The 24,963-nt window shown below is 49.1% G+C and overlaps 1 protein-coding gene across 2 annotated transcripts; it reads left to right on the top strand.

The window, feature by feature from the left end:
• The first annotated feature begins 744 nt into the window (after positions 1-744).
• Positions 745-23,776, top strand: SLC22A4 (solute carrier family 22 member 4). Of its 2 annotated transcripts, none has more exons than XM_018081109.2 (10): positions 745-1,177; positions 7,189-7,292; positions 8,476-8,630; positions 12,222-12,345; positions 14,252-14,378; positions 16,414-16,514; positions 17,501-17,715; positions 18,385-18,567; positions 20,117-20,252; positions 21,385-23,776. In XM_018081109.2, the coding sequence occupies exons 1-10, from the start codon at positions 782-784 to the stop codon at positions 21,458-21,460; spliced, it is 1,617 nt and encodes a 538-aa protein (XP_017936598.2). In that variant the 5' UTR covers positions 745-781; the 3' UTR covers positions 21,461-23,776. The 2 variants fall into 2 exon arrangements, with proteins under 2 accessions (XP_017936598.2, XP_017936597.2); XM_018081108.2 differs by having other exon boundaries at positions 12,174-12,345.
• Positions 23,777-24,963: the final 1,187 nt, after the last annotated feature.

The raw sequence follows: 24,963 nt of genomic DNA, 5'->3' as shown, positions 1-24,963 counted from the left end.
CACCTCTCCCGAGGCCAGGGCTGCTACAGGCTCCTTGGGCAGGCACGGCTGACCTTGTCAGCTGCCGAGAATAAACACTGCTGGGGAAAAGTGAAGGGCTGCAGTTAGGGACGGAATTTCAGGGGCTGCGAGGACGTTTCATTCCTACAGCTGCGTGATCCTTGTTTTCCTCTGTGCCGGTGTGTAGGAGGGATCACATCACTGCTAGCTCTTACGTTTCGTGGGGTGCTGCAGGGAGAGAGACCCCGCGGCCCCGGCAGCCCCCCCAGCTCCCATCTGATGGATCGCTGTTCCAGGTCCCTGTCCATTAACCGGTCCCGTGATTCCCGGCTGTGCCCGCTGCCGCAGGGATGGGTGCGGATGTGCTCCATCTTGCAGCGGCAAACAGGGGAAGCCTGGCGTGGGTTCCCCGAAAGAGGTTGATTCGGGGCTGGGGAGGGCTGGGGGCGGCGGGGCCATCGCCCCCGGGCGAATCCCGGGCGCTGATCTCGCCCCGGCCGTACGGCAACTGCCGGCGCGGCCGCTGCCGCAGGTGCCCAGGGAAATAAAACGTCCCTGTGAAAATGGAAAAAAAAACGGGAACCGCCTCCCGGGAAGGCATCGGAGCCGGTGCACGCGGTGCCCGGGAGGCTCCGGGCATGCCGCGGGAGGCGGGGTCGGAGCGAACCCCCGGCGGGGCCGGGGCCGCGGAACAGGACGCACCGCCCCGGGGGTCCGGGCGGGCCGGGCCGCCCCTCGGAGCGCCCGGAGCCGCGGGACAGCCGCGGAGCCCGCGCTCGCCATGCGCGACTACGATGCGGTCACCGCCTTCCTGGGCGAGTGGGGCCTCTTCCAGCGCCTCATCTTCTTCCTGCTCAGCGCCAGCATCATCCCCAACGGCTTCAACGGGCTCTCCATCGTGTTCCTGGCCGGCACCCCCGAGCACCGGTGCGCCGTGCCCCGCGGGGCCAACCTGAGCGGCGAGTGGCTCAACGCCAGCATCCCGCTGGAGCTGCGGGACGGGGCGGGCGGGCCCCGAAGCCGCTGCCGCCGTACCCGCGCTGGCCGCGCTCGCCAACTTCTCGGCCGCGGCTGCGGGCCCGGCTCCGACGTGGAGCTGGAGACGCTGGAGCAGGAGCCGTGCCTGGACGGCTGGGAGTACAGCCGGGACGTGTACCGCTCCACCATCGTCACCGAGGTGCGCGGGGATGGGATATCCCACCCTCGGGCTGTGCCCGGCCCTGGGGTGGCTTCTTCTGCCTTCGGGGGGTGCACAGGGAGCAGGAGCCAGCGGGTGAAGCGCCTGTGGGAAAGGTCCGTCTGGGCACGATGTGGGAAAGGTCCGTCTGGGCACGATGCTGCGGGGAGCGGGAGGGATGCCGGGGGTGAAGGTTGCTGGAGTGCTGCGGGGAGCGGGAGGGATGCCGGGGGTGAAGGTTGCTGGAGGAGCCGCTCGCCCTCGCCATCCCGGAGCCGCTCGCCCTCGCCATCCCAGCTGTGTTTTCCAGTTTGTTTTTGCTCGGAGAGATGTTTGTGTGGAGGGGGAAGCAGAGGCTGAAAATAGAAGCGTGATAGTTTCCTTCTGCCACACGCTGACCGTCCCGGTGAACTGTGTATGTGATGGGATTGTTCGTTCTCGGTGCAGCGGTGGAGGGGACGCGGACACGGTCCCATAAACACACAGCCAGCCCGGCTGCGGCCAGAGCAGGGTGGGCTCTCGCTGCCCCCGCACCCCGTGCCCTGCCGTGGTCTCGGTGGCCGTCGGTGCTGGAATGGGTGGGTCACAACCAGCACCTAACCTGTCCGTGGGTTTGCGGGCCGAGGGTGCTCTGTCGCTCCTGCCGGAGCCTGACCCGGGGCAGCCAGGCAGGGTTTGTAAGGCTCTGCAGGGGCATCGTCTGTACGGGGTGTCTTGCGAGAACCTCAGCGGTGACAGGTCACATAAGCGCTCGTTTGGCGGTGTGGTGGCAGGGTCGTGCTGTTCTGCCTCTGCCCGTGCGGGCAGGGAGCGTGGAGCTCTGTTAGAGAACGAGAATGATTCCGCTACAGCTGCAGGATTGCTGCTGCTCTTCTACATTGTGCAAGGGCTTCCAGAGGTTCCAGGGCTCACCCTCATGCCAGGCAATGCTTGGACTTGGCCGCTGGCAGGCTCCGCGGTCCTTCAGCGTGTCCCAGGTAGCCAAGGGCTGCCCTGGTCAGGCACTGATGGCTCACCCTCGGGCTGCGTGACAGGGGGTGGCTGTGTAACCCTCCTCACGGGTCCTGTGACTCAGCAACAGCTGCCACCAAAAAACATTGCACGGTGGCACAGCCGGGAAAGGTCCTGAAGGAGAGGCGAGGGGTCTGTGCCCTGGGGACACGGGAGGAGGGTCTGTGCTGGGGGTGGGCAGAGGTGGGCTCAGCCACATGCCAGGAGGGCAGGACGTGGGCAGGAGGTGCCAACCTCCTCTCACCTGCCCGAAGCAAAGTCACTGGCACGGGTGACACCTCTTGCCGCTGTGCTGGCAGTCGGGGATCCCTCGTGACACCAGGTCGAGCTGCTTGGCCGTGGGTGCTGCCCACGCTGCACACAGACATGCCCAGCTGTAACCCCTGGGCTGGCACGGCTGCCTGGTGGGTGCCTGGTAGCCACCACTGGCAGAGGCAGTGCCACACTCACTGCCAGAGGGAGGCCAGTTTATCCTGGGCTGTCTGTGAATTCATAGGCTCTGGTTTGGAGTTGGTGCTTGCTCTGAGAGAGGCAGTAAATGAAGCAAAAGGAGGAGAAATGTGATTCCTTCTTAATGACCGGTAAATAAGTTGTGTTGGCAGATGCCAAACAAGAGCATTCTGTGTGGGATCCAGATGGGACACAGCAGTGGGGTTTGCCACAAGGCTTGGGGTGTGCCAGAGAGGCAATAGCACATCCAGAGATGGAAACCAAGTGCCAGGTTCCCATCTGTAAGCCAGATGGAAAAGAAGGATACTTGTTTTGTTTTAAAATTGTCATGGACATTTGGAAAAAATACAGAATTTGGTTTCAAAACAAGGAAAACAGGCACTGATGAAATGCTGAAAAGAGGCAGTTCAGTTAAATTTGAGATGTTTATTTTTGTACCCAACATTTTTCTCTGTATTAGGAAAGACAAGCCAGGACACGCCATCAGGAGAGCTCAGGGAAGAAACAGCTTCAGTTCAAAAACTCAGTTGAGGAGCAGAACTTGATGGCACAGGATTAATTGCTGGAGATTTAATTTGATTCGTGCAGTTGCATGAAATCCTGTTATTACTGCTGCTTGAAGGGAACTGGGAGATGCCAGCTCAGCACCCATGTTACTTGGTCTGGGGTTCTCTGTTGCCAGGGTTTAGCATGTCCTTACAGACTCAGTCATCTGCTTGTCTGAAAATGGAGATGATGGGCAGAAGTGACTGTGCCCACAGCACAGGTGAAGAGGTGACCATCAGGCCAGGGTGACATGAAGGAGGCTCTGAGTGTGATGGTGAGCAGGTGGAAATGTGGGTCACTGTGGGGTCCAGTGTGATCCCACAGCTGAGGTGAAGGGGCTGCAGGGCTCCCTTTTCCCCTTGGCAGGCTCCCAGGCCCTGCTCATTGCTGTTCTTTTCTGGAACTTAACCTACTAGTGTTTTACTTCCAGATCACGATGCTCAGAGCTGACACTAATTGGAGGTTCAAGGGCCAGCACCAGTTCTGCTCTTTGGAGCAGGGCATTAGCATCCAGTTAGTTCCCTTGAGCCAGGTTGTCACCCAGCACTGCTCCCTGGGGACACCCTGGGCATGGTGTGTGCCCCAGACACACTGAGACACCCCTGTGAGGGGCAGGGTGAGTGCCAGGGGCTGTACTGGGGCTGCTCTCCTGTCACCTGTGCCACCCTGCTCGGTCCCTGTCCCAGCCCTGGCACTGACTGTCAGCAAAGGCAGAAATTAGAAGCTTTTGGAACTGGCAGAGACGAGAGGCTGGGTAGGAGCTGCTGTGGTTTGAAGGCATCTAAAGGTCTTTTTGTTCCCTTATGGATTTTTCCATCAGTGGAGAGCAGCCCTGCCCAGCCCCGGGAACACACCCTGTGCACGGGCAGGAGGTGCCTGTGCTCATCACTTGTGCACCAAGCAGAGCTGCTCTCATTGCTGGACCTTGTGCTCAGGGAGCAGGATGGAGCCATCTGTGAATAATTAATACTTCTTGAGTTATTCATCTTCAGATTTATTCTTGTAAACCAGCTCAGATTTTCCCTGGTTTACAGCCCTGGCCATTTACACAAGGCTCCATTAGTGTTTTCTCCTCTGATGTGAGTGGGCTGGTTCTCAGGAGGGTTAATGAGTGATTTCTGACTGAGAATGCAGGTGACTGGGTCTCTTCAGGCAGTCAGGACACCTTATCCAGTAGTTTCAGTTTTTCAGAAAGCTTTTCCACCCACTGCTGTGGGAAAGGGTTGGAGGGATTTGATGGGAATTAAGTGATGTAATAACAGTGTTCTTGAGCAGCTCCTATTCCTGCATTCAGAGCTCTTCTTTGGAACCTTACATGAACTTTGCTCTCCAATATGCTTAGCTAGGGACATTTCAGAATTACTTATTTTCTGGTTAATGAATAATTAGTCCAGTAGAGACAGTTTGGAAGTTGTAGCTCTAGATAGTTCAGCTGTGGCTGTAGCTCCCATGCCCATGTGTGGTGCTGGCTGTGATGGATGCAGCCTCTGAGGAGGAGATCAAATAAGTTACTTTTCACTTTTCCCTCTACATTGGAGCAGGAGTGAAACCTCCCCGTGTCAACATGTGCTTGATCCCTGTGCAGTGCCAGGGCACGAGCCTCCGTCAGAGCCATGTCTGTGGGGTGGGAGGTGGCACTGGGGAGATGAGCTGTACCTGTGGGGTAGGGCTGCATTGCCAAGGTCCTAAAATAGGTGGTGGGGTTTGTTCACTCAGCAGCTTCACTCCAAGGCATATTTGGAGCCGGATGGACTTGGTGTGTTTGTGTGTGTTCTGGCCACATGCAGTGAGTTGCTGCAGACAGCAGCCCCTCTCCAGACAACCAGCTGCTGGGTGCTCTTTATCACATCCCCCAAATCTGAAAGACTTGACCCTGTGCAGTGAATTTTTGCTGGCTGTGCAGTATGTCATGGGAAAAGGGAGAGTGAACACCTAGGTAGGAGGCAATTGGCACCAAGGAGGCAATGCAGTTTTATGGACAAGTTATTATTTAGCTGGGTTTGCTTTGCAACCAAAGTGCCTTTGGCACGTGGAGGCATTTTAAAAACACTGATCCTTAACCCTGATCAACTCAAGTCTGAAGGTCTACGAACAGGTACTGTGCTGGTGACCCCAGACTGGGGTGCTCAAATCCAGGTAATTAATAATAGTCTGTATCAGATGCAAACTCTGCCATGTCACCAGCTTTCCCCAGGGACAGGGAAGTGCAGCAGGATGTGGTGAAACACCTCTGCAGTGTACTTTTAATGCTTTGTTTCCTGTAGCTGAATTTTGTTTTGTCTTAAATAGAGGATTTGATTTCCACCAAACTTCTTCACAGAAATCTCCATTTCTCTGACAGGTGAAGCAGATCCCTGTATCTGTTTTTCACAGCCATCATCCTCGAACATACCAGAGCCCCACTGACCCACATGCTCACATCCACCTTACCAAACACAGCAAAGATAACCACGGGTGTGTGTCTGGGGGGGGGCACACCTCATCACCTCTCCCTGGCCAGCAGGGATGAGAAGACACCTTACAGCAACTGCTGCCATAGGGCTCTTTTAGTTGTTAATCAGATTTAAGTCTTGGAGGCACATTTCAGTCCAGCAGTCTCCATGTTCCTGCTCTGAAGATGTGTGTGTTCCTCAGGAGGAGGCGTGGGCTGTGTTTTAAACTCAGTTCCTTTTTTCTGTCATGTAGCTGGTGTTACCCTGCAGGGCAAAGGGCAGAGGTGCCTGGCTCCCCACCACTGCCAGTGTATCTCTGTTCTGCCTGAAAACAGGCATTGGTTGCATCTCTTTCCTAAGTTACAGTCCAAAGCAAACTGCACCAAACCACACCCCCCCTTGCTTTGGGGTTTACCTGCCTGTTGTGCAGCAGCAGCGAAGCTCAGCCACCAGGCCAGGGGGAGTTTGGTTTTGGCAGGACTCTGGTGCCATCAGATGGTACCTGGGTGTCTCTGTAACACAAGAGTTCCTCCTTGTTGTAGCCTGCAGCTGAGTGAGGAGCCAGAGCAGCCCTGAGGGCAGGATTCAGAGGGTGTGTGCTGGGGCAGGTGATGCCCCGCTCTCAGATAGCATGGCTAATTATTAAAATTATGCCATACTTTGATCTGTGATCTAATTAGATTACCATTATGGTAGTATTATCTGATCTGAGACTGACATGTTTGAAGCCTATCCCTAAGTGTTCCTGGCAGGCATGCCTTAACCAGGAGATTAGTCACCAGGATGGGAACAAGCTGTGGCAGAGACACGCTCAGCTGTAACTTCAGTGGACAGAGACTCATGATGCCACTGCTATTTTTTTCAACCTTGTCTGGGGTTATGAATAGTTTTAGGTGGAAGTTTCCATGTTGGCTTCTGTCCCAAATCTCCAGCTCCAGCCAACTCCAGTCATGAGGCTGAGTGATGGGCAGCAAGTCAGTGGTGCAGGTTACGAGATGGAACAGAATTTGGTAACACGTCAGTGCAGGAGAAGAGATTTCATTCTGTGCCTCTTCCTGCATATGTTTTGTCAACCCCAGAAATGCAGCAGGTTTTGTGCTGGCAGAGGTCAGGTAACTGGAAGCTGTCCCTAGCCAGGACAGTTCTTCACCCATCTCCATTGCTCTGCTTCACTGGTGGGAACATCTCGAGCCATGGAGAGCCAGGTCTGGGGGTCTGGTGGGGGATTGTGCTGGAAACAGGGCCAGGGCAGCCCTGGGGCTGCACACACCAGCTCCATCAGGCTTGGCACTGCTGGCTGCTCCCCCCTCAGTGGGGATGGGGTCCTGTCAAACACCTGAGGGGTTTTGGCCTCATGGAGTTGCCTGGGGAGGGAACCACCTTCCCTTTTTTTCCTGTGCTTTAAAGCAGGGCATTCCAGCAGCGACCCTGACTGAGAAAGCAGTGCCAGTGATGGGTGGAAACGTGGCATGGGGAAATGGAATTAAATTGCCTGGAGATGTGTGAGTGTCCAGCCAGTGGCCCCCGTGCCCAGTGCTGTGGCTGTGTCTGAGTCAGGCTCTTGTCTTGCAGTGGAACCTGGTGTGTGAGGATGACTGGAAAGCCCCCCTGACCACCTCCCTGTTCTTCGTGGGGGTCCTCATCGGCTCCTTCATCTCGGGGCAGCTCTCGGACAGGTAACGTGGGCAGGGCAGCCCCGGGGCCACGCCCGGGCTTTGTTTTTAGGAGGGGTAAAGGAGTTAAATGTGCCATTCTCTGAGCTTTTGATCAAAACGGGGTAACTGGCCTGGCTCCTTCAAAAATCCCTCGATCTGCAATTGTTTCTTTATCTGACAAAGATGTTGCTCTTTGTCACACATTAACTGACAATCCCTCGTTAGAGCTGCAGGATAGAAACTTGCCCTTTGAATGGAAGCTCTGCATAGGAGAGCTGATTTGCTGGAAATAGAGGAAGCACATCCAAGAGGAAGAAAAAAAGCAGATAACCTGTAAATGGATAGCAGTTGTGTTGCACCATCTCACTACGTAAAGTATCAAAAAAATCATTACAGGCATTTAATCATTATCTGAGCAGTGTTGACATTTTGGCCTTACGAGTGTTGAATGCAGAAAATACACTCTCTCTGCAATTCTCTGCTGCCCTCTCCATACAGCCCTCAACCCTATGTTCACACCACTATAGTGGGATCTCTGATCCTGTTTGGTTCTGCCTGGGAATGAGGGTATCATAAGGCAGCAGTGTTCCTCTGGGCTCTTAGGAGAGGGGTTTCAAAACTCATTGGGAGTCTTAATCCTAAAGCTTCTAGCATTAAATTCCATGTGATCCCAATTTAATTTCCTGACTCCTGCCCCAGTGCAGAAGTCAGTTGGTGTTACTGTTTGAAAGGGAGACGAGATAATCACTAAATCCCACTGGTGCCATGTGCCCACTGGGAGCATCTGAGGGAGTGTGTGTGCCCTGGTGGCAGCACAGCCAGGCAGCCTCTCCCAGGGCCCAGACACCCTCCTGCATGAGCTATTCCTTGGATTGTTGTGGGACCTCTGTCAGTAATGTGACATCTCCTAACTTTTGTGTGGCAATCTTCACGTGTCTCCCTATTGTACTGTTGCCTTGTCTCCTTAGTCTCTGTCTGGTGGCTCCCTGAAGTTTTTGCTTTTAATTTTTCTTCTTGGTTTGTTTCCTGAGTCTTGGGAATTTTAATATTTTTTTTAGTGCATATAAAAGAATAAAATTGTTTAAGATGAACAAAACTTCAAGTTGTGCTGAGCTTCATCACTTTGTGCTCCCTTGTGCCCTCTTACGTAACCCCCTCCATAAATACCTGCTGTTTCAGTAATAATCTTTATCTTTTACCAAAGGTTTGGCAGGAAGAGCATCCTTTTTCTGACGATGGCTGTGCAGACTGGCTTCAGCTTCCTGCAGATCTTCTCCACCAGCTGGGAGATGTTCACAGTGCTCTTCCTCATAGTGGGGATGGGACAGATCTCAAACTATGTGGTGGCCTTCATACTGGGTATGAATATGTCTGCATTAGATTAAATGTTTGCTTAATGTATTGTTACTATTTTCCCCCCCTGAACCTGCATTATTTAATTAGACAGTGGTAAATCTTCACTGGTACAATTCCTACTTTAAACCACTATGATTTTTTTTGGTCTTGGACCTTTAAAGCCCATAATTTCTGTAGGTTGAGAGAAAAAGAAGAGAGCAGGAAGAGTCTAGATAAACATCCATTTCCTTCCTCTTTGGAGAAGACATTCAAGGCAGTGTTCAGGGTTTAGCAGCAGCAGGTCTGAAAAAGAGGAACCATTTGGGTTCTTCCCTGCCTCTGCACCCCTTTGCAGAGGGGTCAGTGCATACCTGGTGCAAAACCTTGGCACAAACCAGTGCTTCCAGACACAGGGAATGTCAGGGAAGCTGGGTGGGTGTCAGAGCCCCAGGAGCTACAAAGTCACTGGTCCCAGTGTTGAGATTAGTGATAAAGTCCCTAATTTTAGAAGCTAAGGTTTGGGGTTTTTTTCTACAGGGAGTGTAGCAAGAAGGACCCAGCAGCTGTGGGAGGCTGCGTGGCTGCAGTCACTGCCTGGGGACCCTGCAGGGAAGGGAGCAGCCCATGGGGAAGGGGACCCCAAGTGTCTCCCACTGGGCACAGGGTTTTTGGGAAAGGCAACTGCAGGGGCAGATTGTGGGGATCAGTGATGCAGGTCAGGGGGGAACTGGGATTTGCAAGAGCTGTCTTTAAAATGTGCACATACATATTTATGGCTGTTTTTAAGCCACTGGTGCCAGCATTACAATTTGTAGATCATAATGTGAGCTAGATTAAAATTGTATACTAATAGTTAATGCTGGTCTTTCCTACCACATGAGACTTTAATGGGGGTAAAAATAGAGCAGAAGGGCATAATATGAAGTCAGTGCTGTGGAGGGGATACAGCACCATGTCCCCAGGCAGCTGTGAGTCACCACTGCCAGTGTGGAGGGAGGATTAAGGTCAGGCTGTCAGCAGGGAGATCCCTTGTTGCCATCACCACTGCCACTGCTGCTGCCACTGCTGTCACCACTGCCACTGCTCCCACTGTGCTGGGAGTGACTCCTGTGCTGGGCTGATGGAGCTGGAGCCAAGGCTGGGAGGTGCAGCACTGGGTCAGGAGCTGGCCTGGCTGACAATCCTCCTGGGAGCACACGGGGTTTGTGTAGCACAGGGGTGCAGGTTCTGGTCAGGCAGGAATGTGGTACCCAGCTGGATGTGGATTGGGATGCTGCCTCAGGGCTCAGCAGAGGCCAAGCTGCAAGGGGGGCCCTGGAGCCAAATGCTCCTGCTGCTGAGAGAGGGGACGGGGTCTCCCCGAGTAACATCAGGCTTGTTGAATTGCTCAGCTGCAGTTTGCTGGCCCTTGCCCCCTTGTGTTGTCTCATGGCATCGTCTCTTCTGTCGAGTCGTAGGAGCAGCGGTGGCTCCCTGGGGCACTTGTCATCAGTGCTGGCTGTTCCCTGGCAGCCTCGAGGCTGGTTCTTGGGGCAGGATTAATCTAAACTAACTTAGACATTGGCTTCCTCATTTAAGTGAGTCATCAACTGCCTGCCATGGGTAAGGAGGAGGGCACTGACAGGGGATGGTCCTTCTCCCCCTACCCTGCGTAGCTGACATGCCCCAGTGAGCTCTGTGACCTCTGCCCATGGCAGGGCAAACCCAGGAGCTTCCAGGTAGCTGCATGTGATAGAGGTGCTGGATAGGAGAATATGTCCATAGAAAGAGAGGTAACTCCTTATGAAAGGATGTGCTGGAGATGCTCCCCATGTTTCATCTGACAGCAGTCAGGGCTCACCAGGGCAGCAGCAGCAGCACCAGCACCTGCAAAGGCCCTGTTGGCTCTGGCTGTGCTGCAGCCCTGCCACCCTCCAGCCCAAAGAGCAGGGTTGTTTTTTTTCAAGTGGCCACATCAGCAGAGGTTTCTCTTGTCATTCCAGCTTTCAGCATCCAAACCTGTGTTGCCTTCCCATGTGTGGCTCAGACCCTGTTCCAGCCACCCAGGCTCATCCTGCCCTTGGCACTACTGCTGCCCACCTTTGTGGGAATAGTTCCACCCCAAGCTGTTGGTGAAATTCTGTAGAGAATGTTGATTTCTCTTTTACCTTTAGGCCCCAGTTTTCTGTGTTCAGAACTGTTGTGCTCTGGGACTATAAAAAAATGGAGATTTGTGAAGGCATGTTGGTATTGTCCTAGAGCTGTTATTCCTTGGCCAGCAGAATGAGGGAGGAGAGGCAGGAGATAAGGGAATTGGAGTTGACAGATATCATACTGGCTTTGAATTGTCACAAATGATAGTGTAATGTTTAAAGGTATAAACTGATGTTTCAAATATCAGACCTCTCCCAAGACAGCCCATCTGAACAAGAGCAATCAATAGAGGAAGATGGTATATTTTATCCCCCCACACTTGTTTTAGCCCAACAAGTTGTTATTTTCAGTTTTCTTAGTGTGACTTTATTCAGTTAACCCAGGTTTCTAAAATGAGAATTCTTGTAACTATTAGGAGGAATTTTCAGTCTTGAGTATTTTTTCCATCTTCTCAGCAATATTAAACATTGGAGTTCTTACCATGTTGCACAACCAAAGCACATTCTCCAGACTTTCTGAGCCCCTCCTGTTTGCTCAGTGTCCTTTGCTTTTTAATTGAGTCCAGATCAAAGTGTGAGAGTTCCAGCCCTTGCAGTGCTCCTCATGTGAGGGAGAGCTCTGTAGCCCTGGGGCTGGGAGCTCAAGGAGGGGTGAGGTGGACCTGAGGGCATCTGTGGATTTTACTAAGCAGTGGCTAAGTGTTATATTATAAAAGAAAGGTTTTTTTATTGTTAAAGAATTTAGGTGCTTTTGAAGCCTTAGAACAGCCTCAGTTTTTATGACTAGATCTTAGGTTGCTGCATGGTGCAGTGGCTGTAGGATGCTTCCAGTGACTGCTGCCTGGCTCCTGGAAGAGCAGCATTACTAGAAGATGGCATCTTCCCTGGTTGTGTCCTTCAGCCTGTGATGTGCTGATCCAACATTCCAACATTCCTTCTGTTCCAAGAAATAGATGTGACATTTGTTCCCACTTCCCCTCACTGTAAATTCACATCCTTCCATCCCGTGTCAGTCTGTTGTCCACGGACCTCTGCTCCTCCAGAAGTGCCCAGCAGTGACTTGCATCTTAAATCCTGATGGGTTTAAGTGGGGGATCAGGCTGTGTCCTAGAGGGGAGCAGGCTGTCCTAGGGGGGAGCAGGCTGTGTCCTGGAGGAGCATGTCAGGAAGGCCCCTGGAAGTCTGCCGGCCATCCCCCATGCCTGTCCTTATCTGTCTCTGCAAATGCATTAATCAAAGCAAACAGAAGTAGCTTCTTTATCTGAAGGTCCCCAACACTCCCAGCAGCTTTTCTGTACAGGGTGGGTCCGTGCTGTGCTGCTCTTTTCTAAGACTGTTTAGCTGATTTTTTTTTTTCGTAACTGCAATAAAGTATTTAGTCATGCTTGACAAGAAAGAGTTAAAATGCTAATCCAACCTCCCTTGTTTTAAACAGGCACAGAAATTCTTGGCAAATCAGTTCGTATTCTGTTCTCTACATTAGGAGTTTGCATATTTTTTGCATTTGGCTACATGTTGCTGCCACTGTTTGCTTACTTCATCAGAGACTGGCGGATGCTGCTGCTGGCGCTCACTGTCCCGGGGCTGTTCTGCATCCCGCTCTGGTGGTGAGTGCCCACGCTCCCCACCTCCCCTCCTGCTCTCCCTGCTGGGTGCTGGGGAACACCAGGGTGTTGGGGGGGGGCAGTTATTATTTTCTATCTGCCCTGAGGAGGCTTTGGTTCGAGGGGGGATGTTATGTTTGGGTTACTTGTGCCAGTTGTAAGTCACTGGTGCTGGCTGTGTGCTTGAAGCCCTGCTCTTTTCAGCTGGGCAGAGGCATTGAGGAAGGGCAGATAGCCTTGTTCTGTTCCTGCCCTGGTCATCTGCTGCTTTCTGAAGAGACAGGTATTTGAAAACAGAAAAGAAAGGCAAGGTATCACTCACACACTAAAAATAGGGATAATTTATAACAAAAAGAGTTCCCTCCCTTGGTATTATCCAGAGGACCTCTTTCTTCCTGAAAAGATTGTAAGTGAGCAATTAATGTCTATATAACAGTTAAGTGATTCAGAGCCATCCTTCCACAGTCCAAAAGACCTCCTGCACGTCCCAGTCTTGCCAAAAGTCTCTACTGCTGGTTTTGGTTTGTCAATTGTTTGGGGTTTTTTTTAACCTTAGTCTTCAAACCAATCCTTTAAAATGGTTTCCAGCTCCACCTCTGCTGTCATCAGATTTTAAAGGTTGATTCTGTCTAAGGGTCAGTTTGTTTATTTAACTTGGAATGTTTCAGACTCCTTCAGCACAACAGCACTTCCCTGTGCACCAAGCAGCTGTTCCCTGGTTTGGGAGGTTTGGGTGGGAGCCTCTCAGGTATCTGTGGAACAGGCACTGTGAGGGACACGAAATCTGTCCCCAGGGCATGGCTTCAGAGTCCTGCTGGGAAATGTACTGGGTGGGAGTTGCCAGGTTTTCAAGGGTGCACACTGTAAAGCATGCAGAAAGTTTCCATGGAGGGAACTTCTAGTCAGGGGCTTATGTGGGGGGAGATATGGGGCTCAAGGTGCACTGGCAATGCTCTGCCAGGGCAGGTTGGCATTAGCTGGCATTTGGGCACGTGGACCTACTGCTTCCATGGGCCATGTGACTTGCACATCCCACTGCTCTGTGCCATAGTTGCTCTTTTACTCATTTCCCTTCCAAATTCTCCAGAAGGTTCCCAGCATTGTCTCTGCAGTCTCAGGATCCTCAGCTTGCCCAGAAAGAAGAGCAGTGGAGGCAGCTCATCTCACAGAAAGTCCCATGCGTGGTTAAGGATTGGATATAAATCATCTGATGTTTGAAATTATTGACCTGTCTTTGGGTCAGTCCTTTAGGGTTCATCAGAAAAGGAGTGTCTGACCTGCTTTTTTCCAAGGAGAGGAAAAAGTGCTGCTGGCTAAAAGGAGCAAGGCAGCACCTGTTAATATCAAAGGATTTAGTTGAGGAAAAGTGAAATTTTCTGTCCTGTGTTTGGTGTTAATTCACTCAACACGTGCCTGGAATTGATTAGAAAATGTCATCAACTCTGCAAGGGGACACTGCCCCAGTTCTCTGCCCGGGAGAGCCTGCTCAGAGCTGTGGTAACACTGTGAGGTTTGTATATAAGATTCCTATGACACAGAACCTTTAAATATATCCTGTGCATATTTAAAGCATTTCCACATTGTGTGCAGTTTCCTAAGAATATTTCTGCTCAGTGCTGGCTAAGCTACCCCCATCCTTGCTGTCTATCTGGTGACATCTGGTGGACATCAATTATTCCTTGAAAAACAACCAGTGAGGACAAAGGCCTAAGCATGCATCTACTTCAGCATGAGAATAACCACGTCCCATATATTTGAATTACACTGCCCACATCCCTCTGTGCTGGCTGTCTCCTGCTGCAAGCAATCTGTGAGATGAGAGCATAATTCACAGGCACAGCAAATATGTTACTTGTAACTTTTTACTTTTGTGACAATGTTGAGTCGTTTATTCTGAAACTTATTGCAGGGTCATTCCTGAGTCCCCTCGGTGGCTGATCTCCCAGGGAAGATATAAGGAGGCAGAAGTTATTATCCGAAAGGCTGCAAAAATAAATGGCATTCCAGCCCCAGCCGTGCTTTTTGACACTGCAGAGGTATGTTCCACACATCCTGCTGCTTTACCTAGCTGGCACTTTTCCCCTTTGGCCAGTTGACTTGTTGGGAAATGCCAGCAGGGAACTGGTTTGCACCAGCAGCTCTCAGAGGCTGCGGGGACTTCTGGCGTGTGGTAAGAGCTGGGTTAGAGAGATCAAAGTGAGAACCCAGAGGGAGGTTTTATTATTTGTTTTGTGCAGTAAAATGGTATTCCTCAGCAGTGCTTTGTTGTGGTTTTCAAAGCAAGGGTGGCCCAGATTGCTTTATCCTTTGGGCACTGAGAAGACCTGAGGAAGATGTGTTTGTGCCCATTTCAGCTTGGTGTGGTGTTTGCAATTTGTAGTTTAACAGCAGCCCTTTGCAGGGGGGCTGTGCAGGGGGCCCTAAATCAGCACCCACGTGTGCTGGGGCTGTGTGGAGCCTGAGGGACTCCTTGGGTTGCACAAACCAGTCAAAGCACCCGAGTGCTACAAGGGCACTTGAAAACCAGGATGGTAGCGAAGGCTGTGAAGAACATCAAGCTCTTCTTCAAAACTGTTTTTTTTCTTGTATTTCATACCTGTTGGTTAAAAGAAGAAAGGCTGGTGCAAACCTGGCACCCCAGAGGGCTGGGGAGCAGCAGAGCCCCGGCAGGATGGTTGGTTCGTGTGCTCATCTCCCCCTCTAGTGGCTCTGCCCGCGCCGGAGCGTCTCCTGAAGAGACACACGGATTTTTCTTGTGCAAAGGAACCAGCAACTCGACTCCAGCCTTGTGTCAGCAATGACCTGTAGGTCACATCTTCCTCTGCTGCCTCATAGTGGCACCTGTGTTTTGTGCCTCCTGGTGTCTCCTGGTAGAGCAGAAAGCAGAGCCCCGTGTGCTCCTCTGCAGTGTCTGCAGGACACAGACACTGTGTGACACCTCCCCTGGGCACCACCCCGCACTTGAGAGTCCCACTTACAGTTTGGCTGAAGATCCCTTTTCCAAGTGTAAGTTCTACTGTAAATTGAAGGGCATATTGCAATGATGGGAAGCTCATCCTACAGAAACCACAGAAAAGCCATTTCCTTCCTTCACCGCCAGTGCTTGGATGTGTTTCAAACTGTGTTTCATCTTCATGCATTCAAACTGGAGGTGGCTTTTTCAGGTTGCAGCATTTTATCACTCCCATGTATTTTTGAGACCAAGCAGCAGCTCAGCTGTCCTTTACCTCATGGAGATGTTGTGTGCCACAGTGTCTGTCCTCAGAAGCCTGAGGATGATGTCTGCGCTCTACATCCTCCGTTGGAAGTATTTTTCAAACATTACTAGGAAGACATTCCTCAGAAACCATCCTCTCTTCGTAGGAAAGGAAATCTCCTGGCTAGCCCTGTTGGGAGAGCCAGGGTGGTTTGCTCTTTCAGCCTGAGGGGAAGCCTGGACACAAGTGCTGGCTTTGCCCTGGCAAGGTCAAAGTGTGCAGGCAGAGGGGCACCCTAATGCCTCCCAGAAGATTCCTGCCTCAAGCCTCAAACAGGACCCTCCGACTCCGATCTGAGGTGGTGGATGCTCCCATGCTGTGCTCTGGCCACCTCACCAACCTCTGGCATCTGTTGCCCTCCCTGTCAGGTGCTGGCAGGCAGCAAAACTCGGTGATTTCCTGCGTTTTTTTCACATTGTTTGTGAAGGTTGAACAGAAGAGAGTTGAGTGGACAGTACACAGAAAAATGCCTTTGGTAACGAGGTTACTCCTGGAAGCAGAGTGTGACATCCCTAAGGAAATGTGAATTCATCTGTCTGGTCAGCTGATACTCCTTTCTAATTAGTCAGCGTGTGCTGTCTCAGCATTACCTTTTTTTTTTTGACAAAAAAGTGGAATCTCCCACGAGTGCAGCTGGGTGCAGAGACAAGCTCTACCCAAGGACTGCCCGCCCCGGGGCAGACGTGGCCCTTGGGCTGCCTGGTTATCCCCTGATAGCTGTAACTTCGTAACTGCCCGGCTTGTGGGTAGCAGAGGTTGTTTTGCTCTTAGGTGTGTGGGAATTTTTTCGGTTTTGTTTTCCTTTTTCCTTCAGATGCAGGATTCGAAGCCTCAGCAGCAGCAGAAGGCTATCCTTCTGGACCTATTTCGAACCCGAAACATTGCAACTATTACTATTATGTCATTACTTTTGTGGTAAGGAAATGTGTATTCCTACAGTACCCAGGCAATAAAACAGTTACTGATTTGAGGGCACATGCCACAGGTTTAGATAAGAAGTCTGAGCCTTGGAGCCCATCTCCACATGGTCCTTGGCTGGTACATGGCCCTCAGTGTCCTCACTCCCACAGCATTAATACCCAAGGATCTGGAGACAGTAGCCTCGATGTAAAATAGTTAAGAAACCATGTGTAACAACTTGTGTATTTTAGATTATGTTGCTTTTCTTTTTTTTTTAAGATGCTCCCATCTCTGTAATCTCTGTTTGAAGAGAAATGTTCTTCTTGAAGCAAAGGCAGCAACTCAGTAGCATAACAAGAAGCAGACCCATGGCCAGCATTTTTGTTCTGTGTCTGTACAGTGCCCATCTCAGTGAGATCTTGGTCCCTGCCTGGGCAGCCACGAGGAATGAGGACCCAATAATACCATGTAGACAAACCAGCACCCTTTTCTGTCCATATTTCCCCAGCAGAAAGGAACTGGCTAGCACACCTGGCATGCCATAGTGAGGCACTCTTGAGATTTGAGACCTGAACATCCAGCTCTCTTGTGAAGATTAAATAAGTTGTAACAGAACTGCTGAGGGGGGGAGATCCTGTCACTGGAGTTGGCTACAAGTAGGAAAGTAGTTGGCATGGGAAGCTTGCAAGAGTCATTCCATTGTGTTGTTGAGTCCATTGCAATGAAAAGCCTTTGTGAACGACTTCCACAAAGCCTTTTACTTGGTGTAGTGTGTGCAGGAAGGACAGAGAAATCCAAGGTCTCTTCAAGCTGCTGTGGATGTGGCCACTGGAAGAGATGACAGAATTAGAAAGATGGGGTTGCCACTGAGATTTTTTTAAGCCACGATACCTGTGGCAATGCTTTCCGACATCCTATATTTGTAACAACACCTGAGGCAACACTGGAGGCGTTCAGAGACTGCTGTTTCTGGAATGATTTGGATTTATTGCTTTCCTCAGGTTTTTCACGTCAGTTGGTTACTTTGGCCTGTCCCTCAGCACTCCAGACTGGCATGGAGATGCCTACCTCAACTGCTTCCTCTCGGCTGTGATTGAAGTCCCAGCTTATGTGATCGCCTGGCTCCTCCTCCGCTCCCTCCCGCGCCGCTACTCCTTGTCTGGCATCTTATTTTTAGGGGGAAGTGTTGTCCTCTTCATTCAGCTGGTTCCTGCAGGTACAAAATTCAATACGTGGTTCTAGTATATAAAATATTCAGAACAGCTGATGGTACTACGTACCAGTTCTGCAAAACTACTGGAAACCGGCATCGAATTAAGAATTTGAGGCCAAGGTTATGCTGATCCCTTGCAGCCTTAATTTTTTTTTATTGCATATGTATATGCTGAGTCACGCTCAACTCTCATTTATTGTGTCAGGTTACTGAGCTTTATATAGTGCAGGGGAACCAACTTCTAACATGAGAGCCCAAAGCGTAGTGTAATTTATCTGGTTGTGCATCCAGACTGAAAAAACCTGCATCCACATTTCACTGTGTGTAAATATCCACAGGATTTTGCAAAAAGGGGGTGGATTTAAGCTTGTGCTTTATTGCTATGTAATCCAAAGTTTTGTTCCATTTAAAAAATGCTGTTTTACTTGGAGACAAGCAAAATCTGGAAAGTACAAAATAACCTGAACAGCTACATTATGCTCAGTGGGAAGTTTGGAGCCAAGTCATCCAGGGACGGGTTAATACTTTGTGTAAGTTTTAAAAAAACAACAATATCAAACCCACAACCTTTAAGAAAAAGACCAGCAATATAATCTTTTGGACGTAGAAGAAATACAAGTAATAAGCACAGGGTGTTGTATATTGACCTTGATTTTATTTTGTCTCCTCCAGATCTCAATGTCCTCTCTGTTGGTCTGGTGATGCTCGGGAAGTTTGGCATCACAGCTGCATTTTCAATGCTCTATGTCTACAACGTGGAGCTGTACCCAACCCCAGTGAGGAACATGGCAGTGGGAGCCACTTCCACGGCGTCCAGGCTGGGCAGCATCATCGCTCCTTACTTTGTTTACCTGGGTGAGATATCCTGCCTTTCTTGCCTCGTGCCACACAGCTGCCCAGAGAAGCCACCTGAGCTTCTGCAGTGCAGGCTCAGCTTTAAATCCCTTCACTTCTTGTCTTTTGAGTCCCTTCTCTCACCTGGGGTCTGAATTCACTGCCAGACATGGCAGAAATGAAGTGGAGCTGCTTGGGCTTTACAGAAGGATCAGGCACTTCTCTCCTTTAGGGACCACTCACTGAAGTGGGTCCAAGCTGGTCCAGGACAATGATGGTGTTTATAAACCATGCAAATGGAGTGGCTGGGATGACAATCACATCTTGGGATGCCACGTAGTTTCCCAGGAGAATGTGACAAGAAGTGATGTTGCAAGTAAGGAAATCTGGTAGTAGGAGATCCATTGCATGGTACTCTCCATGCACATCCCAGGATGGGTATGTCAGGAGGAGTGAACCAGGTGGGAATCCGAACATTCGCAGAATCTGCACTCTCTGGAGTCATCAAAATAGTTTCCTAAACTCTAAGGGATTTTAGGAGAAACTTGTCAGCTGCTGCTATTTGCTACAGCTAAATTAGGACCTTTTATTTCATCCAGCTCATGAACACAGAAGAGATCAAATCACAAACTTTGGCTCAGTGTGACATACCCAGGGGTCCTCACTTTAATCCTAGTTTATTCCATACATTATAAAGCACATTGCTCTATCCCAACTATAAAATAAAGCTGTCAAGTCCAGTTTGGTATTTTCTGGATCTTAAATATTTTAACTCCTTGGTAATCCCTTTCCTGAAAGACTTTTCCATTGCTGTGCTGCTTTGACTTGAGGCTCTTGTATCCTGCCCAAACACTCCTGTGCCAGCTTCAGGCTGCTGGCAGGGGCTGCTGCCTTCGAGTCCAAAATAGTATTCTGAGTACACCAAGGTCAGAGCCTCATGTGTGTCTCGGGAAGCCTGATGCTGTCTCCCTTTGCAGGAAGGAAGGCACTGAAGGATTCCCCTGTTAATGACTTGTTAGTCTGTAGCTGGCCTGTTCAGCTGCATTAGTCTCTTCCCTTCTCTTGCACCAGCCCAGCAGGATACACAATCCCAGCAGCTGATGAGCTGCTTGGTTGCTTATGAGCAATTTTATTCCCTCATATTGAATTATTTAACAGAGGATTTGGTTCCTGATGACAGTGTAGTGCTGAAGACTCCAGCAGTGATCCCAGCAGAGCTGTTGCCTTGCAAAGATGTTGGCTAGCCCAGCTGAAAATGTAGAACATCCCCAAACCCCCAAACTATCAGCCACTACACAAACATGGGGGTTGGCATGAAACTGTTGGTAGGTGTTGCCATCCAAGAGCACACGCTGAAGCTTTAAAATTTTTAAAATTGGAAAAATCCCTTTGTTTGCTGGCAGGTAACAGATGTAACTCAGTTTTGGATTCACCTTTGATATTTATGAAGCTTTCAGCTAATTATTCCAGATTAATTCCGCATTACAGCAATGTCTGAAATATAAAGTTTCCATGTGGGTTTGTCAGGTGTGGACATTAAGTACTGTTGGCATATCCTCTGCCCTGCCAGGTGCCTATGACAGATTCCTGCCCTATATCCTGATGGGAAGCCTGACTGTGCTGATTGGGATCCTCACCCTGTTCCTCCCGGAGAGCTACGGCAACCCCCTGCCCGAGAGCTTCGAGCAGATGCTGAAGGTGAAATGGTAAGGCAGCTTCCACTCATCCTGTGCCTCACAAGGGTTCACAGCCTGCTCCTACCCCGTCCCTTTTCCCAATCAGTAAACATTTCTTCAGTTTCACTGCAAAACATCAAAGCTTTCAAAGTGCCCCTTAGATTATTTTCTTTTGGGTTGTTAATTCAACAGTGACATCATGCAATTTCTCCAGAGTGTCTGAACCTGAGAGCTGATGTGCACTGGCAAAGCAAGGCTGACCATCTCCAGCACCTTGAGGCTGTTGCTTCAGATTTCCCAACACCTTTCATCCTTTTTTATCATTCACTCTCTTTAACTCTTCATTTAAACTTTCCATTTAGTAGGATTATATACATTATGAAACACTTCATCATATACTACTCCCAATTAAACACAAAATTTCAACATTCTACCTCTTTCTGGGCAGCCAGAGACAGGCCAGGACAGCTTTTCCTCTGGTTTATATGGTTTAGCTGTGAGCAACAACAGTTCTCTTGACCCACCACCATGGCTATTTAGGGTCCCCTGAGCAAACATTTCCACTGAAATCTGTGCACATCCATTACAGTGTGAAGAAAATTCTTGGGAGCAGCAGAAGGAAACTGGATTAACCAAGTAGCCACCACCCAGCTTAGTGAGAACTGGTACTGGAACAGAATTTGCCCTTATAAGCAATAATAGCTTGAAAAAGCTGGGAATCCCTGTATCTAATTCCTGGTCAATATAAGGAGCTGTCATGCTTTCAGAATAAGAAAAATCCTCTGCCCAGGTTCCTTAAGAAAAAGAGCAGCATGCCCTATCATAATTAGGGACTTCTTACACGTCTGACCTGTGACTTTTCAGTGTTGCGCTGAGGACCTGTAGCTAGAAATCCTGGAGTCAAAGCAGATTCCCCTCACAGGCTCCTTGCATCAACAGACTGAAGTAACTGAATTACAGTCCCTGAACGAGGTTCACATTCCAAGCATTGTTTGCTGCACTGCTGCTGCCACCCAGCCAGGCGACTGTGCAGAGCACTGCGTGGGCTGTAGGGTCACAGCAGAGGAACGTGCCTATTGCAGCCGTGCTCGCTGGGAGGGGGGAGTGGCTGATGACACCCTGGAAAATGTTCTCTAGTTCTCAGTCTTTTACTTGCTTTCAGTTTCAGAAATGGGCAAGAAACCACTGGCGTTAGGAGTTCCAAGGAGAGTCCTAAAATTCTGATAACACGCTTGTGAAGAAGGATGCACGTTGTCAGAGGGGCTGAAAGAAGAACAGGATCATCTCAAAAATGCATTTTTCTTCCAGAGGAAAATGAACAAAACCCAACAGTCAATGCTATTGCACCATAGTTGTTATCCCCTGTGCTGCCATCCCCAGATTACACAGTTTACTGACCAGCTGCTGTCTACTCCTGCAGGACTCTCAGTCTGTAGTTCAGTGTCCTGATTGCTGGGGTTGGTCAGCAGATACAGTCCCCACTGAGAAATGGGGGCCTGCTGTGCTAAACAGAAGTCGAGGAGTAAGCTAGAAATGAGCCTTAGGAATAATACAGCAGTGACTCCAGTAAGTCAGGTACTTGATGAAAGCTGCTTAAAGGACAAAAAATATTTAGCAAATGTAATGCTGGTGGTTCTTCTCACTGTGTGTGTTGACTGGAAGAAGGGGAGCTGGATGCCTGTCTTTCCAAACCTGAAGGAAAGATCCTGGCCTCCTCTGAAATCTGGGACCAAAGCCCATAGACTGAGTGGGGTCAGAACTGAGTTGTAGCAGAGCACAGACTTTGCTGTAAGGACACGGGGTTAAACACAACAACAGAGGAGCTTTCCATGTCACTTGCTTTTCCCAGGACCTGGGATCCACTTGTTCCTGTAAAAACTGATGCTTTTTCATAAAGCCTGAGCCCACCTTGGGCTTTGTGAGTGTCTTTGGGGAGGGGGGAAATCTCGAGCACTGAGTAAGGACTATAGTTTGCTGACTTTCTGATGGGCCAGAAACATAAGCTTTAGCAAGTCAGTGATCCTGTCCATATGTGCCATGAAGTTTTAGCTTTTAGGTTTTTCATGGTGTCTGGGCATAAGCAGGTTTTTTAGATCTTTTGGGGTGTTGGTTTTATTTTTCCCAAAGTATTTAATTTCTCCTTTGAATACATACCACTTTGTTCTGCACCTTCAGAGAAAGCTCACTGCAGTTTCAAAAGCTTCTCAAAACCCTTGTGCCATTTATAAATTTAAATGGGCTTTGCTCTCAAAAATCTGTACTGGAGATGTTTACCTGCAGCTATTAAAAATGCAAAAGGACTAATTGGGGACCACATTTTTTTCAAAACAAAACTAAACACCAGTGTTTTGTTTTTCAAAACTTACAGATTATATATGCTTTTTTTAAAAAAAAAGTTTAGCATAGGTAGATTGGATGATGATAAATGTAGAGTTTCAAGTTGTGCTACTACTGTTTTATAAACACTACATCGTTTGAAAAAAGTGTAATACCTTTTATTTTTGTATATGTTGGCTGTGCATGCACTTCTTGGACACATAAAGTCTATCAGACCTGGTAGACTGATTTTTATCCTCTATAAATAACAATTAGCCCTGAGTCACCTCCTGTAAGGGCCAAGAAAAGCACAGTGTCTCATCTTTACTGTGAGAGTTCAGGGTGAGTTGTCTTGTGCTGGCACTTGGCACAGGAATGGGGCTCTCCCTGAAGTTCAAGCACAAATATAAAGCTTTATAACATTTAAATGCAAGGAACTTGTGCAATTAATTCAAACTGCTTTTGGGAGTGGAAATACTATTTTCTAATAATTTGCTGCAGTTATGCTTTTGCCATAAATGTAACATGGCATGAGGTAACCAGTGTCCTGTGACCCCTGATGTTCTCATCCCTTCTCAAGCTGTAATTTCTCTAATAACAGCAGTATTTAATCTTGTTTTTACTTATTACAGAATTAACCTATAGAATAGTTGTTTAAATGTACCAAATTTCTCAAGAAAACCCTTATATATCAGCACAGAACAGGTTTGAGGACTCGGGTTAAATATAGGTGGCATATTTTTATGAAGATTTTTATATTAAGTTGAGACTTATTTTATGAGATTGTAGGCTTGGGTATTTTTAAAAGGTAAATATTTTTGTACTCTTGAACCTTGCAGTATCTTAAAACCTGTTTTTTTCCTTTTTTTAAATAAGAAAGAGGGTTGTGTTTTTAAAATACCTTGTTTCAACCAGTCTCATTTTTCTTACTTGCACCGCTGATCTCGAGCTAGTGTCACATTTTAGTATTTCTAGCAGGGGATTTAACAACCTTTCACAAGAGCAAAATGTCTTTCTGAGCAGTGCTGTTGTAAGGCCTGATGGTGTCTGAAGTGCAGTGGAAATGAGGGAAGCCCCACTGTGCCTCCTCTGTCACCTGGACTCGGGTCTCAGTGTGCAACCTTCAATCCCCCGCTGGCTCACTGCTCTGCTCACGCCTCTAGGAAGCTGTATAATTGTCACTCATTAACTTCTGTGCTCATTGTAATAAAAACGTGCACTGACGTTGTTTCACCTGCTTTCTGTGTGGGCTGTAATTGCAGAGCAAGGCTCCCAAAATAAATGCTTGGTGCCAAGAAGGTTAAAGAAGTAATTTAAAATGTATTTAGCGCGGATAAAGGATGAAAATAAACCCCTAAAACTACCTGGATTTCAGGTAGTTCAGTCCTGATCCTGCAAATCCTTGGAAGCTGACCCTAGCCATGCTTAAAAGATGATTTTGTGGTTTAACTCCTATTTTGTTATTCATTTTCCACCTTTGATAATTTTCACAGCTGTGTGATTTCAACATGGAATGAAAGATCTTTTTAAATACAACAGTTCAAAAGATGCTGTGGAGAAAATATCAGCCACAAAAAGCCAGTCAGAAGTATGAACTAGCCTTTGGGAGAACAAGGCCAAATTCTGCAGCGATACCCCACAGCTTTTGAACTGAGCTCTATGGGGCATGTGAACCTCCTGCCAGTGCCCCTGGGTACTGAGCTGGGGCTTGGGACCGAAGATCAGAATATTATTTATTAAATTTATTATTTGTCAAACACCTAGTACATGTTCCCTCAGAAAGTAGTGTCATGGTAAACAAACCCTTTTTACAGCCACAGCCAATGCTGCCAAAGGGAGGATGGCAGGTGTGGGAAGGTAACACAGACTGCAACAAGGAGCCATTTAACCTGGACTTGCAGCAGGCTGCCTTCTTTGGTGAGCAGAACAGTCCAGGAAGACTCTTTTGGCTCATCCATGGTACTGACCCAAACCAAGGCTTTACTGAAGAACCCTGGGCTGGTTCCTTGTGTGGTTGAGCCTTGGGGGCTGAAGGCAGCTCAATAATGATTCAGTTGGAATGGGCTGCCCAGGGAGGTGGTGGAGTCACAGGAGGTGTTTAAGGACAGACAGAATATGGCAGCGAGTGCCGTGCTCAGGATGACATGGTGATGTTCACTGAGTGCCGTGCTCAGGATGACATGGTGATGTTCACTGAGTGCCGTGCTCAGGATGACATGGTGATGTTCAGTCACAGGTTGAGCTCCATGATCTCAGAGGTCTTCTCCAACCGAATTGATTCTGTAATTCGTCCCAACGCTAGTTTCTGAATCCTTTGGGCAGTAAATATGGGGTCTGACGCCTGTATTAATGGGCTGTTGCTGACCAGAAGTCACCCAGGGCAGGGGACGTGCCTTGCATGGAAAAGGAGCCCCAGGTCACGGAC

The sequence above is a fragment of the Manacus vitellinus genome, unplaced genomic scaffold, assembly GCF_001715985.3.
Source record: "Manacus vitellinus isolate BGI_N305 unplaced genomic scaffold, ASM171598v3 scaffold_51_pilon, whole genome shotgun sequence".
NCBI classification, from domain to species: domain Eukaryota; kingdom Metazoa; phylum Chordata; class Aves; order Passeriformes; family Pipridae; genus Manacus; species Manacus vitellinus.
This window is presented reverse-complemented; position numbering and strand designations above follow the sequence as displayed.

Excerpts from the sequence above, each read along its gene's own strand:
- SLC22A4 (XM_018081108.2), top strand. The coding sequence starts at position 782 with ATGCGCGACTACGATGCGGTCACCGCCTTCCTGGGCGAGTGGGGCCTC. Across the intron at positions 17,716-18,384 it reads CATTCAGCTGGTTCCTGCAG|ATCTCAATGTCCTCTCTGTT; the intron begins GTACAAAATTCA and ends TGTCTCCTCCAG. Across the intron at positions 18,568-20,116 it reads TCCTTACTTTGTTTACCTGG|GTGCCTATGACAGATTCCTG; the intron begins GTGAGATATCCT and ends CTGCCCTGCCAG.